This window comes from Cornus florida, unplaced genomic scaffold, assembly GCF_030987335.1.
Source record: "Cornus florida cultivar Cherokee Brave unplaced genomic scaffold, ASM3098733v1 CherokeeBrave_3.0.0_Hap2_Chr02, whole genome shotgun sequence".
Classification (NCBI taxonomy): Eukaryota; Viridiplantae; Streptophyta; class Magnoliopsida; order Cornales; family Cornaceae; genus Cornus; species Cornus florida.
This window is the reverse complement of record NW_026775572.1, coordinates 46,760,120-46,773,439: the sequence shown is the minus strand read 5'-3', so window position 1 is coordinate 46,773,439 and position 13,320 is coordinate 46,760,120. Positions and strand designations below refer to the sequence as shown.

The 13,320-nt window shown below is 36.1% G+C and overlaps 1 protein-coding gene and 1 pseudogene across 2 annotated transcripts in view; both read left to right on the top strand.

Annotated features, from left to right (window-relative positions):
- LOC132294887 (alpha-amylase 3, chloroplastic) overlaps positions 1-8,654 on the top strand; it is a 46,617-nt gene extending 37,963 nt beyond the window's left edge. For both annotated transcript variants that reach the window (XM_059792901.1, XM_059792900.1), the window contains exons 10-13: positions 4,064-4,313; positions 5,507-5,629; positions 7,777-7,944; positions 8,060-8,654. In XM_059792901.1, the coding sequence (XP_059648884.1) occupies positions 4,064-4,313; positions 5,507-5,629; positions 7,777-7,944; positions 8,060-8,218 (700 nt within the window). In that variant the 3' untranslated portion in view covers positions 8,219-8,654. The remainder of the gene's footprint in view (positions 1-4,063; positions 4,314-5,506; positions 5,630-7,776; positions 7,945-8,059) is intronic.
- A 1,526-nt stretch (positions 8,655-10,180) lies between these two features.
- On the top strand, positions 10,181-13,048 carry LOC132296191 (pectate lyase-like; annotated as a pseudogene).
- The last annotated feature ends 272 nt before the right edge of the window (positions 13,049-13,320 follow it).

The following is a 13,320-nucleotide window of genomic DNA, read 5'->3' as shown; positions in this document are numbered from 1 at the left end:
CCAAGGGCGACCAAGAAGGATATGGGCTACATCCATAAGTAGGACATCACACCAAATCTTATCTGAATATTCGCTAACCAAACACCTCTCTGACACTGATAAGGAAGTCTTCTCTACCCATGCTACCTTATATGGTTGCGGGTGCGGTTCAGGTTGAAGCTTCATCATAGCAACACCTGATTTGGAAACTACATTCATTGAATTTCCTCCATCAATGACAATCTTGCAGACTTATCTCCACATCTTAGGTATGTATGGAAGATACTGGTGCGTTTCCAATTATCCTCTCCAGTATGTGTAGATAGAATGCACCTCATGACGCTAATGTGTGTATCTTCGATATCCAAATCTGCCTCAACCTTCTCATTTCCGAAGGGATCTTTCATAGCGTCAACTAGACTAAGCCCTTCATCTTCAACAACTTCATTCATCTCAATGTTTATTGTCATTGTACGATGAGGACAATGTGAAGCATAATGACCCTTAATGTGACAATGAAAACACTCAATAGATGACTTGTCAGGCCTAGTGTTGGACATTGAAATTTCCTTACCCTTGGAAATATTAGATCTTTGGTTGAAATTATTGCTATCTTTGGAGGCAGCAAACCCACGGGATCCCTCGAAAGATATTGATTTGTTTGTTGGGACTCCCCGGCTTGAGAAGTCATTCGCCTTGGGTTAGGAAGCTTAGAATACTTTTCAATCTCTAAAGCCTTGTGATAAGCTTCTTCCAACGTGTCAGGCGCATGCAAATTGACTTCTCTCTTGATCTCAGGCTTTAACCCATTGATGAATTTAGCTACTGTTACCCATTGCTCTTCGTTTACCTCACATCTTATCATGAGTTCTTCAAAATGAGCCAAGTAATCAGTCACACTAGAAGACATCTGTCTCAGATTCATCTATTGGTGGTCTAGCAATTGCCTCCTGTAGTATGTGGGAAGATATATATTTTTTAAATTTCTGTTTCATTTTAGCCCACAATGTAATAGGTGGTTCACCCAAGCGTTCTAAATTGCTTTGAACTCCCAGCCAATGCCTCTTGGTAGAGCCCACCAATTTCATCTTTGCAAATCTTATTCTGTGACTATCTGGCATATCATACCACTCAAAGTAGTCTTCCATGTCAGCTAACCAGTCAAGGAACGCATTAGGATCTAACCTACCATCATAGCTAGGAGCATCGACCTTAACTTTCTTGGTAATGTCGCCCGAATCATTAGGATAGTACCTAGGTTGGTCATGGTAATGTCTTTGAGGGAAGTGATGACTCCTGGTATCTACCCTGGGGCCTAAAAGGTCTCTTAAGATTCTCTCGGTCATCCTCAAACACTGGCTCAAAGTCATCTAAATCCTCAAAGTATACCTGTGGAAACCTATGATCAGGCTGAACATGTGATATAGGTCTTCTAGAATTTGGAACTTGACTCTCCCTAAAGTTAGAATCCCTTTGTTGAGGGGTTCGAGATGTCTCTGGCACAGGGAGAAGACCGCGGTGAGGATTTGAAGACTCAATTGGATTATCATGATGACTGCCATTGGGACTTGTCCCAAGTATAGGAGAAACAGACTTCATTACTAGGACGCTTACCCATAGAAGTGGTCAGTTTAGCCACCTCTTCACTGAGTCGGGCCATGTATTCTGCAAAGTATTCATATTTTGTTCCATGTTTTGAATTTTCTCTTCCATTTCAGATTGACCTTTGTATAAGTCTCCAATGGTCATGGTGACTTGATGGAATATGTGCCAATATTTGACTTTAAATTGAACCAAGTAATTCAAATTATTAAATACTATGATGCACAAATAGGAATTTAGAATGCAATGAAATCGATTATACTAAAAGTTCATGCACAAGAGATAGGGGTTTGGGTGCAAACAAGGTGCGTGGAGATGATTTCAAAATTTTTTTTTTTTCTTCTATATTTTTATATTTTTGTGATTGTGAAAAAGGTTCAAAATTTAAATGGTTTCAGCTAGGACCATGCAAAATTTTCTAGACTACCAAATAAATATATAAAGTATTAGAACGATTTTCAAATGAAGGAAAAAAGTACCTTTTCCGAAGTCCTATAAGTGGATCCCAAGTGAAGCAGGTAATCCAAAAGCGGCAGTAACTGAAATTGATTTTTTGTTTTGTTTTTGGAACTGGTCTACTTCTGGGCTGGCTTCTGCTGAAACTGGTTCAGTTCCAGGACTGGACTACCTCTGTAACTGTAACCAAACAGGCCTAATTTGGAATAGGATATAAATCTGGACGGCTTTCCAAATCGCGAACCAGGGACCTGAGGCTTCTGCTAGTTGACGATCAAAAATCAGCGACGACAGGAAGCTCCAATTCTGGCGATGACCAGCAAAGATTCCGGCAACGACCAGGGATGAATCCGACATTGACGATACAGTGCTCCGATGATGAATAAGAAGACGGCGAGGCTGTTTGCAGGTTCCGGCAAAGGCTGAAGACGGCAGCAAGAACTGACGGCGAGAATCTGTTGGCTTGATGTTTGCTGGGGTTGAGTGATGACGAAGGCTAGGGTATTTTGTTTGTGGCGTGAACAGCGTGCAACTTGATCCTTTGTGCTGAATAAATTCAATAAGCGAAGAATCTTTCACTCTGATACCAAAACTGATGTAGGGGAAGAAGAAGAATAGAGAATGAGGGAGAAAGAGAAGAATAGAGGGAAGAAACTCAAGCAATATCCTGAATATCAATATCAATAATCAGAAAAGCGTGCCTCACAATGTATGCATCAGCCATCTATATAGGCATAAAACCCTAGATAATTAAAGAAAGTCAAACATAAAAATTAGGGAACATAAACCCTAAATAAATCGGAAAGTCAAATATATAATAAGACATAATAAATTGTAAATAACCTATGTGTCTATGCCTATAGCAAGTGCGTAGACCACTCGGCTCACGACCTCCATCACAAAATATATGGAATGTAAATCAGTAGTATGACAATGTTGATAATGTATAACAATTCTAAAGTCAAAGAAATTTTCAACGTAACCATTTTCGATATTTAGGATCAATAATACAAAGTAACGGGGAGATAGATGATGATGTAATAAGTAGGGGCAAACTGGCGGTATTGTGATATGAGGATATTAAATAGGTTAAATGGAAAATTCTATAGAATGGTTAGTCAGTTATTAGGCCATCTTATATGGAGCACCGTTGAATAAGAAATAAAAATGATACATTCATGTCGTCAAAGCTAACCCCAAGTAATTGGGAAAGGCTTGGTGGTGGTGGTTGTACATTCGTGTTGTATAAATGGGAATTTTGAGGTTGATGATGGGAGTAATTAGGAGAGACATGATTAGTATCAACATGTTAGGAAAAGATAGGGGTAACACATATTGATAATAAAATAAGAGAAAGTGTGATTAAACAGTATGGTCATGTACAATCTATACCAGAAAATGTGTCAATAAGAAAAGGAACACTAGTTAACATAGAAGGTAAGGAGCAAAGAGGAAGACCAAAGCTAAAATGGGATGAGAACCTAAAAAGATCTTAAGATATTAGATATGATATGCGACACGACTTAATAGAAAAGAATGAAGAATGAAAAAGTAACGTAGCTGACCCCATTTGAATGGGACCAAGGCAAGGATGATGAGAAAAGAGTAGTATTTTTCTTAACTTGTCAGGCAGGGGAACATATCTTCTGGTATGTATGTATTTTGAAGTAAAGACATGTTGCATCATTTCTGCAATATACTTGGGTATCTTATTCTTTTTATTTGGGTAGATTTGATTGTGTTTTGCTTGTTCAACAAGAATAGTTGTGCTGTTTAACCATTTACTCCTAGGTTTCAGCGCTTTGTTAGTTGAACAAGACAAGAATGAGCTAAATATAAATGCAAAGTTGTATGAGTTGAAGAAGTTTCATTCATACATTGCATTTTTTGCATTTGATCTTTAACAGTTCAATGGGAGTTCTATTATTCTTAAATTGACGAGTAATTTCTGTGAGCTTATACTTGCATTCCGTTTCTCTGGATAATTGACCTGCTAACGTTTTTGCTGGTGATATGGGACCTGCAGAGAAGAAGTTGGATATGATGGATGGAGGCTTGACTTTGTTCGGGGATTTTGGGGTGGCTATGTCAAGGACTACTTGGATGCTACTGAACCTTACTTCGCTGTAGGCGAGTATTGGGATTCCCTCAGTTACACATATGGCGAGATGGATCACAATCAAGATGCGCATAGGCAGAGAATTATTGACTGGATCAATGCTACAAATGGAACTGCTGGTGCATTTGATGTCACAACCAAAGGAATTCTTCATGCTGTAAGCATTCATTCAGAATATTCTCTTTTTGCGAGTACGGACTTGGCATGGAGATTAAACCTGCTTTTTGTATTTACACAATTTTATAATTCTTTTTAATAGCTTTTGAGTATAAAATCTTTCCACAACTTTTTATTTTATTATTATTATTATTATTATATATATATATACAAATATATTTTTGGTGGAGACTTGTTAACTATTCTCATTTCTATATTATTTTGAGAATTATTTTGATTTTGTTTATATTAAGGAGTCAATGTGTTTTCAAATGCTATATAAGAGATACTTATTTGATGCAATATCTGGGAACAAGTAACTGCAAATTGTGAACAAGGGGAACATTGTTGGCATTTCTAAAAGTATAAATTATATACAAGTTGCTAAAACCCATTTCTATCTTCAAATCAATGAAGATAATGTCCTAAATGTTCATGGGAGGCTACTGATTTGTGTTTTAGGATTCCACTTTTCTAGACCAACTTGGACCATAAGCTAGCATGTCTTTTGACTATTTCAATTCATGTTCAATTCAACCTTCTTCTCATCCTTGCGGAAACTTCAGCCTAGAGCATGTCAGCCATTCTCACTTCTGCAGTTTCTAGATTTTGCACACATGGAAAAACTATTTTCACAAATTTTTTCTTTGATTTTTATTTTCGAACTTTTATGAATATGTTTGTTTCTAATTCAATCATCCATTGTCTTGACAGACAATTGTCCAAACATCGCATCTTTAGACCCAGTCACTTTACAAACTATTGTTTCTTATTAGGCCTATTCCCCACCCCACCCCACCCCACCCCACCCCACCCCGGCATGAAACATGGTTGTTTTTTTTGCTACTATGTAAGATTTCCCTTCAGTTTGATACGTGCTATGCAATCTGCATAATAATCCAACTGCAGTTCATGCATCCAGCTTTATTTTATTTTAAATATCTTTTTTAATAGGATCAATCGTACCTGCTACTCTTCCTGGCATGCCTGTTGTTGTGGAACCTCTAGCTTCTGCCTTTAAAAGTTAGGGTTAACAAAAACTTAAACAAAAATAAGGAAAAAAGAAAAGAAAAACAGTAATTTGTTTGTAATAATGCTCTCATCTCTTGTAACACTTTATCCTCCAAGCTATTTTTTCTTTTCTATTATTAATTGTATGATATTATAGCACTTACAGCACAGTTCTTTCTGTAGGCACTTGACAGATGTGAATATTGGCGATTATCAGATCAGAAGGGAAAACCTCCAGGGGTTGTTGGGTGGTGGCCGTCTCGTGCTGTTACCTTCATAGAGAATCATGATACTGGTTCTACTCAGGTACAGACTCCTTTCTATTTGTTTTAACCATTTACTCTTGCTATTTTCTAGTTTTATATTCGAGTAATTAGAAAATTTCAATCTCATGCCTGATGGAAAATTGATTAGGATATTACTACTTATGGTAAGACTCTGCCGACAAAGAGGACCAGGGGCGGAGGGAGAGGGGCACAAGGTCCCCCTTGAAATTTTCAAACTTTTGTTTATAGCCCCACAATAAAGTTGTTTTGTAAATAAACCTAAATTTTGGTCCCCAAAACTTGTCCAAAATTCTGATTGGCCCCTCTGGTTCTTTTCCAAAAACTTGTTTATTGGCTCCAAAAATAATGAGAGTGGAAATAAATATAACTCGTGTCTCCTTGAAACTCATAAAAATTCAGCTTGAACTTTTTTAGCCTTACTTTTGAAGTCCAAATTTTGTGAAACAATAGGCTTTACTGAAACATATTATTTCTCCATTTTACATTTATATATACACATGTATAATCGCCATTATATGAGTGCAAGAGAGAAAAAGGAAAATTATACTAATGTCTCCCCATGTTTAATAAAAATACAAGAACCTTCCTTGTCAAACATTTTTGTTAGATGGTGTTTGCTTAATTCTCCAGTGTCGAGTCTTGGGAGCACTGGGAAGGAAGAAAAAATGAAGTATTATGAGACCAAGATTGCAAAAATGCCAACAACAATAATGGTATCATATATGCTAATATTTTTAGTTCTCATTTGTTACATGACAAATTCTATAGCTACTCCTTGTTTAGTTTAGTTAAAATGGTACATATATATATATATATATATATTTTTATTAATCTTCAATCAAAGTAATAATGATATATCTTTTTAAAAATAGAATCAAAGTTTAAGTTTTTAACAATGTTTTTTCTTTACCACTTCTCTCTTCACATTTAACTTGTTGTTTCCTCTTCTCTATGTTTTTTTTTCTCTCTCTCATATAATTTTTCATCTCTATTTATTTAGGTTGCATTTTTATCATTTTTTAGATTATATTTTTCTCAAAATATATACTAAGACTAGTATTATAAATATATATATATATATTACAATAGATTTATAAAATTTTCAAATGTTAACTACATAGTATGAGTTCGCCCCCTCCAAATCAAAATTTTTGGCTCCACCCTTGAGGTAAACTCACTCATAAACTTGTCAGCTTTTAATGTGATTTACTGTAAAGTTTAAATGCAGTTGCTTAATTTTAAGGCTCATGCAGTGGTCAATCTTGAATTCTTGCTAATTCATTGTTCCCTTTCCTGCATTTCATTCTTGTGGATTGACTCCACCTGCTTAACTTTTCAATTTTTTTACCAACGGACCAGTGGCCTAGCGGTATCAGCCTCTTACTTCCCAAAGGGAGGTCAGGGGTTCAAGTCTCAGTAGAGACGTGAGTGTGAGTACCAACTATGAAAAAACATGCCGCTGCAATAGATGAGATATTTCATTTCCACCATATAATTTCTTACTGGACTCAAAAGATTGTTTGACTGGGAGACGTTATTCGCGTAACTTGTTACATTGCCATACTGGAGTAACTGGACTAATCCTGCTGTGCAGTTTTTGGTGAATTTAGAAGTTCTACCATTTGGCATGTAAGCCTTCCCAATTATTAAAGATTAGCTTCTGTCAGATTTAAGGTTAAACCACTCTTATCTTTATTATAAACATTTTGGTTTTACCGTTCCTTTCTGAACTGGGATCTACATGATGCCCAATGGGATAGGTCTGAAATCCTCGAAGGCCTCTGGGTTATCCACCTTAAGGACCAGCTCAGTGAAAGTTGAGTTGACCTGTTTTTAAAGGGATTTCCACTCCGAAACAAGTTTGATACAGCTTTGCACACATTATGTTTGATGATTCTCCAATAGACCCGACAAAAGTGGACATTGAATCTGTATGAACCCGGGGCTTTGTGCGGGTTAAAACTCAGCAGTGCTCCTCACTTGTAGAATGGTTAAATTGATCCTTAAAAAAAACATCAGGTGTGGCGAGAGTTAAAATTTAATCCACGAGACACGAATGGTTTCTAAATAGAGAATGTAAATATGAATCATGTTACAATGCTGCTTGTCAATTTTGATGTCACTGGAGACTTAATCTAATTTGTTTCTCCCTTTTCTTCCCTAAAGGGTCATTGGAGATTTCCTGGCGGAAAGGAGATGCAAGGGTATGCTTACATCCTGACTCACCCTGGAACACCGGCAGTTTTCTATGATCACCTATTCTCTCACTATCATTCTGAAATTAAAGCACTTTTATCTATCCGAAACCGGAACAAGATACAGTGTCGTAGTACGGTAAGTATAAAGAAGTTAGCTTCATTGATAATGTTTCTTTTAATATATAGTATAACATAGGCCTCAAAAACTGTTGACTATACATATATCACTTAATGTTGTACGCGCAATTCAGGTTAAAATAACCAAGACAGAAAGGGATGTTTATGCTGCCATAATTGATAAAAAAGTGGCAATGAAGATCGGACCAGGTCATTATGAGCCCCCAACGGAATCCCAAAAATGGTCTGTGGCCTTTGAGGGAAAAGATTACAAGGTCTGGGAAGCGTCTTAAGACATTTGACAGTGACGCTGTTCTTGTCAAAAGCATATGAAGCATTTGACAGAATATATCCAGTACCGAGGTACCGTAATTTTTCTACTAGTTGTTTTGAAACTCGCAAGGTCGGGGTGCTGCACTTGTTCAAGATTTCTAGCTATGCTCCTTTAAGTGCAGATACTCAGACTAGACTCTTATCAAGATAAGAGTGAGAATAACTTGTCTTAAGGTAGTAGGGTCAGATGAAGACGAGGAGAATAAATTATTGAGTCTAGGGCAGGATTATGTACCTGTATACATTATATATATATATATATTGTAATACCTTCTGGAAACAATTGAGGTAAACATGCTTGGGGAATAATAACCTGGCATCTACAATGTAAAAGTTTGTATAATTGTTGTAACTCTTAATGTTCAATTAATTAATATGTTTTTGACCTTTTCCTTATTCTCATCTTGTTATTGTCTTTTAATAGCTCCTTTTTTTTTGAATATCCATTTTATTGTATGAAGTAATGATTCAAGGCCCTGTTTGGAAGTTCCTTGAAATGGAACCCGTTGATGGTTTAAATCATCATTTTGAAGGGAAACATTTTTAAAATAGGGGATATCCCATATGATTCCGGAGCTCTATTGTGACCTGGATGTCACGGCTTCGAAATCAGTAATAGTTTCTTCATGCGGAGGTAAGGCCTTGTATATCCGACAATTTCTAAATCTCGTAATGGCGAGAGTCTCTTGCACTGGGGTAGCTGTTTATTCCGGATTGTTCATTTCTCTGTATGAGATTATTAAATTTATGATTTTAAACATTTTCTTTGCAAGGGTATTTTTTCAAATGGATCCATTCTATAAGTTGGAATGTAATGAGTATGAATAGAGGGGTGAGTCTTGGTGTAACGGTAAGTTTGTTTCATTGTAATTTGGAGGTCCTATAATTTCTTCAAATGCGCAAGTAAGATTGCATACATTTGATCTTACTCAAATCTCGCAATAGAGGGTTCGAGAAAGTATGCTCATAATATTGGTAATTCTCTTTTACCTAAAGATGCAGCTAGGTTTTCCTTGGAAATTAATTAGAAACACTTTTTGGAAGTCCGTTTATAGTTTCTATGGCTCCCGGTACTAATGTGAAATTTTTAGAAGTAATTCAAGTTGTTTTCTGTCTTCTAGTAATCACTATCACTAACGAAGATTTAATTACCAGGCAAATCTATTTTCTTTAATTATTTGCATGTGACAATTCATTTAACAAAATCTTATAAGTATTAAAATGGGTAATATACTGCTAGTTTTTTTTTAGGGTGTTCTTTTTAATTAGGATTTTTATTTATAAATACATTTACTGCATAGCGGACTATTCATTCAATTATCAATAACATTCTAGAATTCTCTATGAATTTTATCGACTTCGTAAATTCGAAATACATTACTTTATGAATTCAAAATAATCCGTGTTTCTTGTAAATATTTCACAACTTTTTATTCTGTCACACTTTGACACTATCTAGTGGTTTCTTGAAAACCATAACAGTTATAACTCAGCTTTCAAGCGGAACAAATACAATTTTTTTTTAATTTTATTTTTTTTTGGTTTTTTGTCACTCGGAAAAACAGTAGACTGCTTTTTGAGTGGCAATCAGAGTAAGGCCTTAATTCCTCGACTTTATTATACTCCTCAGATAATAATTTTCTTTAAATAGATTTATAACCAATATTGATATTTATATATAGAAGTGGCACCCCACTTTTCCCGCCACATATTTCTTAGGTTATGAGTCTCAAACGTCTCTCAGTTCTTTGGAAGTTCTTAGGACTCCTGTGGTGTAGTGTATAAACTCTCTCTCAGAGCAATTTGCCCTATCCCGAACCAAGCCAAGCCAGTCACTGCCCAGTGGCTCGCTTGTGGATGCCAAAAAATTTAAAGTTCTTTTTTTGTGAAAGATCGAAAGGAAAAAAAGAAAAACTACAACAATGACTTATTTCATCAATGGAAATTCAATTATTGTCTTATTTTTCTTGTCCTTGGCTTCAATAGTGCCTAGTTTGGATGCTCACGCATCAGAGTATTGGCAAATCAAGGCCAAGGAAGCCCATATAGCCACCTTGGAGGCATATCATCCAAACCCAGAGGAAGTCACTCATCATTTCAATAATCATGTTGTCAAGTGAGTTAAATTCTCATACATTTTTATAGGTTTTTTGAAAGTACCATTTTACCCTTAAAATTTTTTTAAAAAAAGTTTATAATGACAGAAGAACTATTTATGACAAGAAAATTAGGTATAATGTGTGTGTGTGTGTGTATATATATATATATATATATATATATATATATGATACGAAATATGGATAAATCCACAAAGGGTCTTGTGATCTAGTAGTATCCCTTCTACCTTGCAAAATAGATGGTGAGAGTTCGATTATTTAAAGAGCAAAGAGGGTGTGTGTGAATTTCTTGCTAATGAAGAAAAAAAAAGAGAAGAGGATAAACCCTTGTCACAAAAATAGAAATATAGAAAACCCATTTAGATTCTGGGTAAATTCATCGATTTAAAAATGATTCAAACTCATTTTGATGAATGAAGAAGAGTATTATAAACATTTCAAGTTCAAAAATTGTCAATTTTCAGTCACTTTGTAAAGTGGGGGTATCTGCATACTTTTTGAATAGTATAAAGGGGGATTTTGTGCAATTTAGAAGAGTTTTTGTAATTTTTTTTTTTTTTTTTTTTTTTTAATTTTATAAAATGGTGAAAGTTGAAGGAGGCTTATTTTTGACCATGGTTAGAGAGTTAGCAATTACTTAATTAATAAGGCTTGGCCCTTATCATTCAGGCAATACCTCTCAATTTTTTTTATTTTTTATTTTTTGTTTTTGTTTTCTCACAGGGCATTAGGTGGTAGTATTAATAGCACAAGGAGGGACCTTGCAGAAAAAGGTAGCAAATGCAAGGCGACGAACCCCATTGACCGGTGCTGGAGGTGCCGCCCTGACTGGGCTAGCATCAGGAAGAGGCTGGCCGACGGCGTGCTTGGCTTTGGGCGCAATGCCACCGGTGGAAAGTCCGGAGAATTCTATCTGGTAAACGATCCCTCGGACAATGACATGCAGAATCCCAAGCCCGGAACCCTTCGCCATGCTGTGATCCAGGAGAAGCCTCTCTGGATCATATTTTCGGGGCCTATGATTATTAGACTCAATCAGGAACTCATCATGATAAGTGATAAGACGACTGATGCTAGGGGAGTGAATGTCCACATTGCATATGGTGCTGGCATTACCATCCAGTATGTCAAGAACATCGTTATTCATGGACTCCACATGCATGCATTGTTCCGGAAAATGGTGGTATCATCAGAGATTCTACTAACCATTTTGGTTTAAGAAGCAGAAGTGATGGTGATGGGATTTCCATTTTTGGTTCAAGCAGTGTCTGGATTGACCATATTTCCATGTCCAACTGCACTGATGGTCTCATTGATGCTATCATGGGCTCAACTGCCATCACCATCTCCAACTGCCATTTCACTCACCACAATGAGGTAATTATATAATGTGATCAAAATAGTAAAATTGGACAACGTACGAGTGACAAAACAGGAGCAAAATTTTAAAATTAGAGAACATGTGTTCAAGTACAAAAAGATGGTTTTTAATTGGTTGCTTATTAATTAGTATGTTTATTTTTTATTAGCTTATACTATATTTTTAGAGTTTTTATTCAATAACAGACTATTACAGTCATATTTTAAAGTTTACATATTACTATTCATTCTAAGTGCAACCAGGGGTAGTTTATGATTGACCTTTTAAGAATCCAGATCACGCAGAGGAAAGGATGAAGATCAGCTCACATGAGATGGGTTCAGTACTCTACCGACTATGTCTCATGTGAGGGTGATATCCGCCCTTCTCCCATGCAAAGGGTATATATGATTCTAATTTGACTTTTTACCTTTGCCCATGCGTGTAAGTGTATAGAATATACGTAATGTGTGATTAAGAAATTAATGATGGATGGATCCATGCAGGTGATGTTGTTTGGTGCAAGTGATGGGTACTCGGGCGATGCGCTGATGCAAATTACAGTGGCATTCAACGACTTTGGACAGGGTTTAAGACAGAGGATGCCAAGGTGTAGATGGGGGTTCGTCCATGTCGTGAACAACGACTGCACTCATTGGTTCATGTACGCCATTGGTGGTAGCTCGCATCCTACCATCATCAAGCCAAGGCAATCGTTTCATGGCCCCTCCTGATAATAATTGTAAACAGGTAATTATACAATCAAGTTTCAACAAATTACCATTACATGATTCATGAATGCACAAACACAAATATACATGTATCCACATACATAGTCATGTATTCATGGAGAATTTGATATAAGTTGAGGTTTGAACCAAACATTCAAAGGCCTTTTCATATTTTTTACTAACTCTCCAGAAAGAAGTTTATAAGAATAAAGAAAATATGATGATAAATGAGAAGAAGTTTAGAAGAATAAGAATGATTTTCTGTCATTGATGAAATGTAACACATTATTATTTTTGGTGCCGTTTTAGGTGACTATGAGGGACTATGCTCCAGAGAATGTGTGGAGGAATTGGCAATGGAGATCTGATGATGAATGGAGCGTACTTTGTTGAATCTGGGGAACCACTCAAAAAGAAACCATTCTCAAGGTGGGATATGATCAAAGCCAAGTCAGGGACACAAGTGACCAGACTCACCCGCGACGCGGGTGCACTAAATTGCTATCCAAACAGGCCTTGTTAACTAAACACATTTTTGTTCTTCATTTTTTATCTTCCATCTTTACCTTTTGGGATGGATGTGAAGCCTAACGATATTGTTATTACAAATTACATAGGCTAGGCAAAGAAAAAGGAGAGGATTGAAAATAGAATATTGCTATTGTTATCGTTTTTCTTTTTATCCTTTTTGTTATTTGGCATTTTGAGAGAGGGGAAAAAAAAAAGACGACATGATCGACAATGTCACACCCATATATAGAAGGGATTCTCGCTTCCATAAGTAAATAAGAAAACTTGGATAGCAAATTTGAAGTTGTTACAAGCCTTAATGAGATTAAGTATGGCAAACTAAT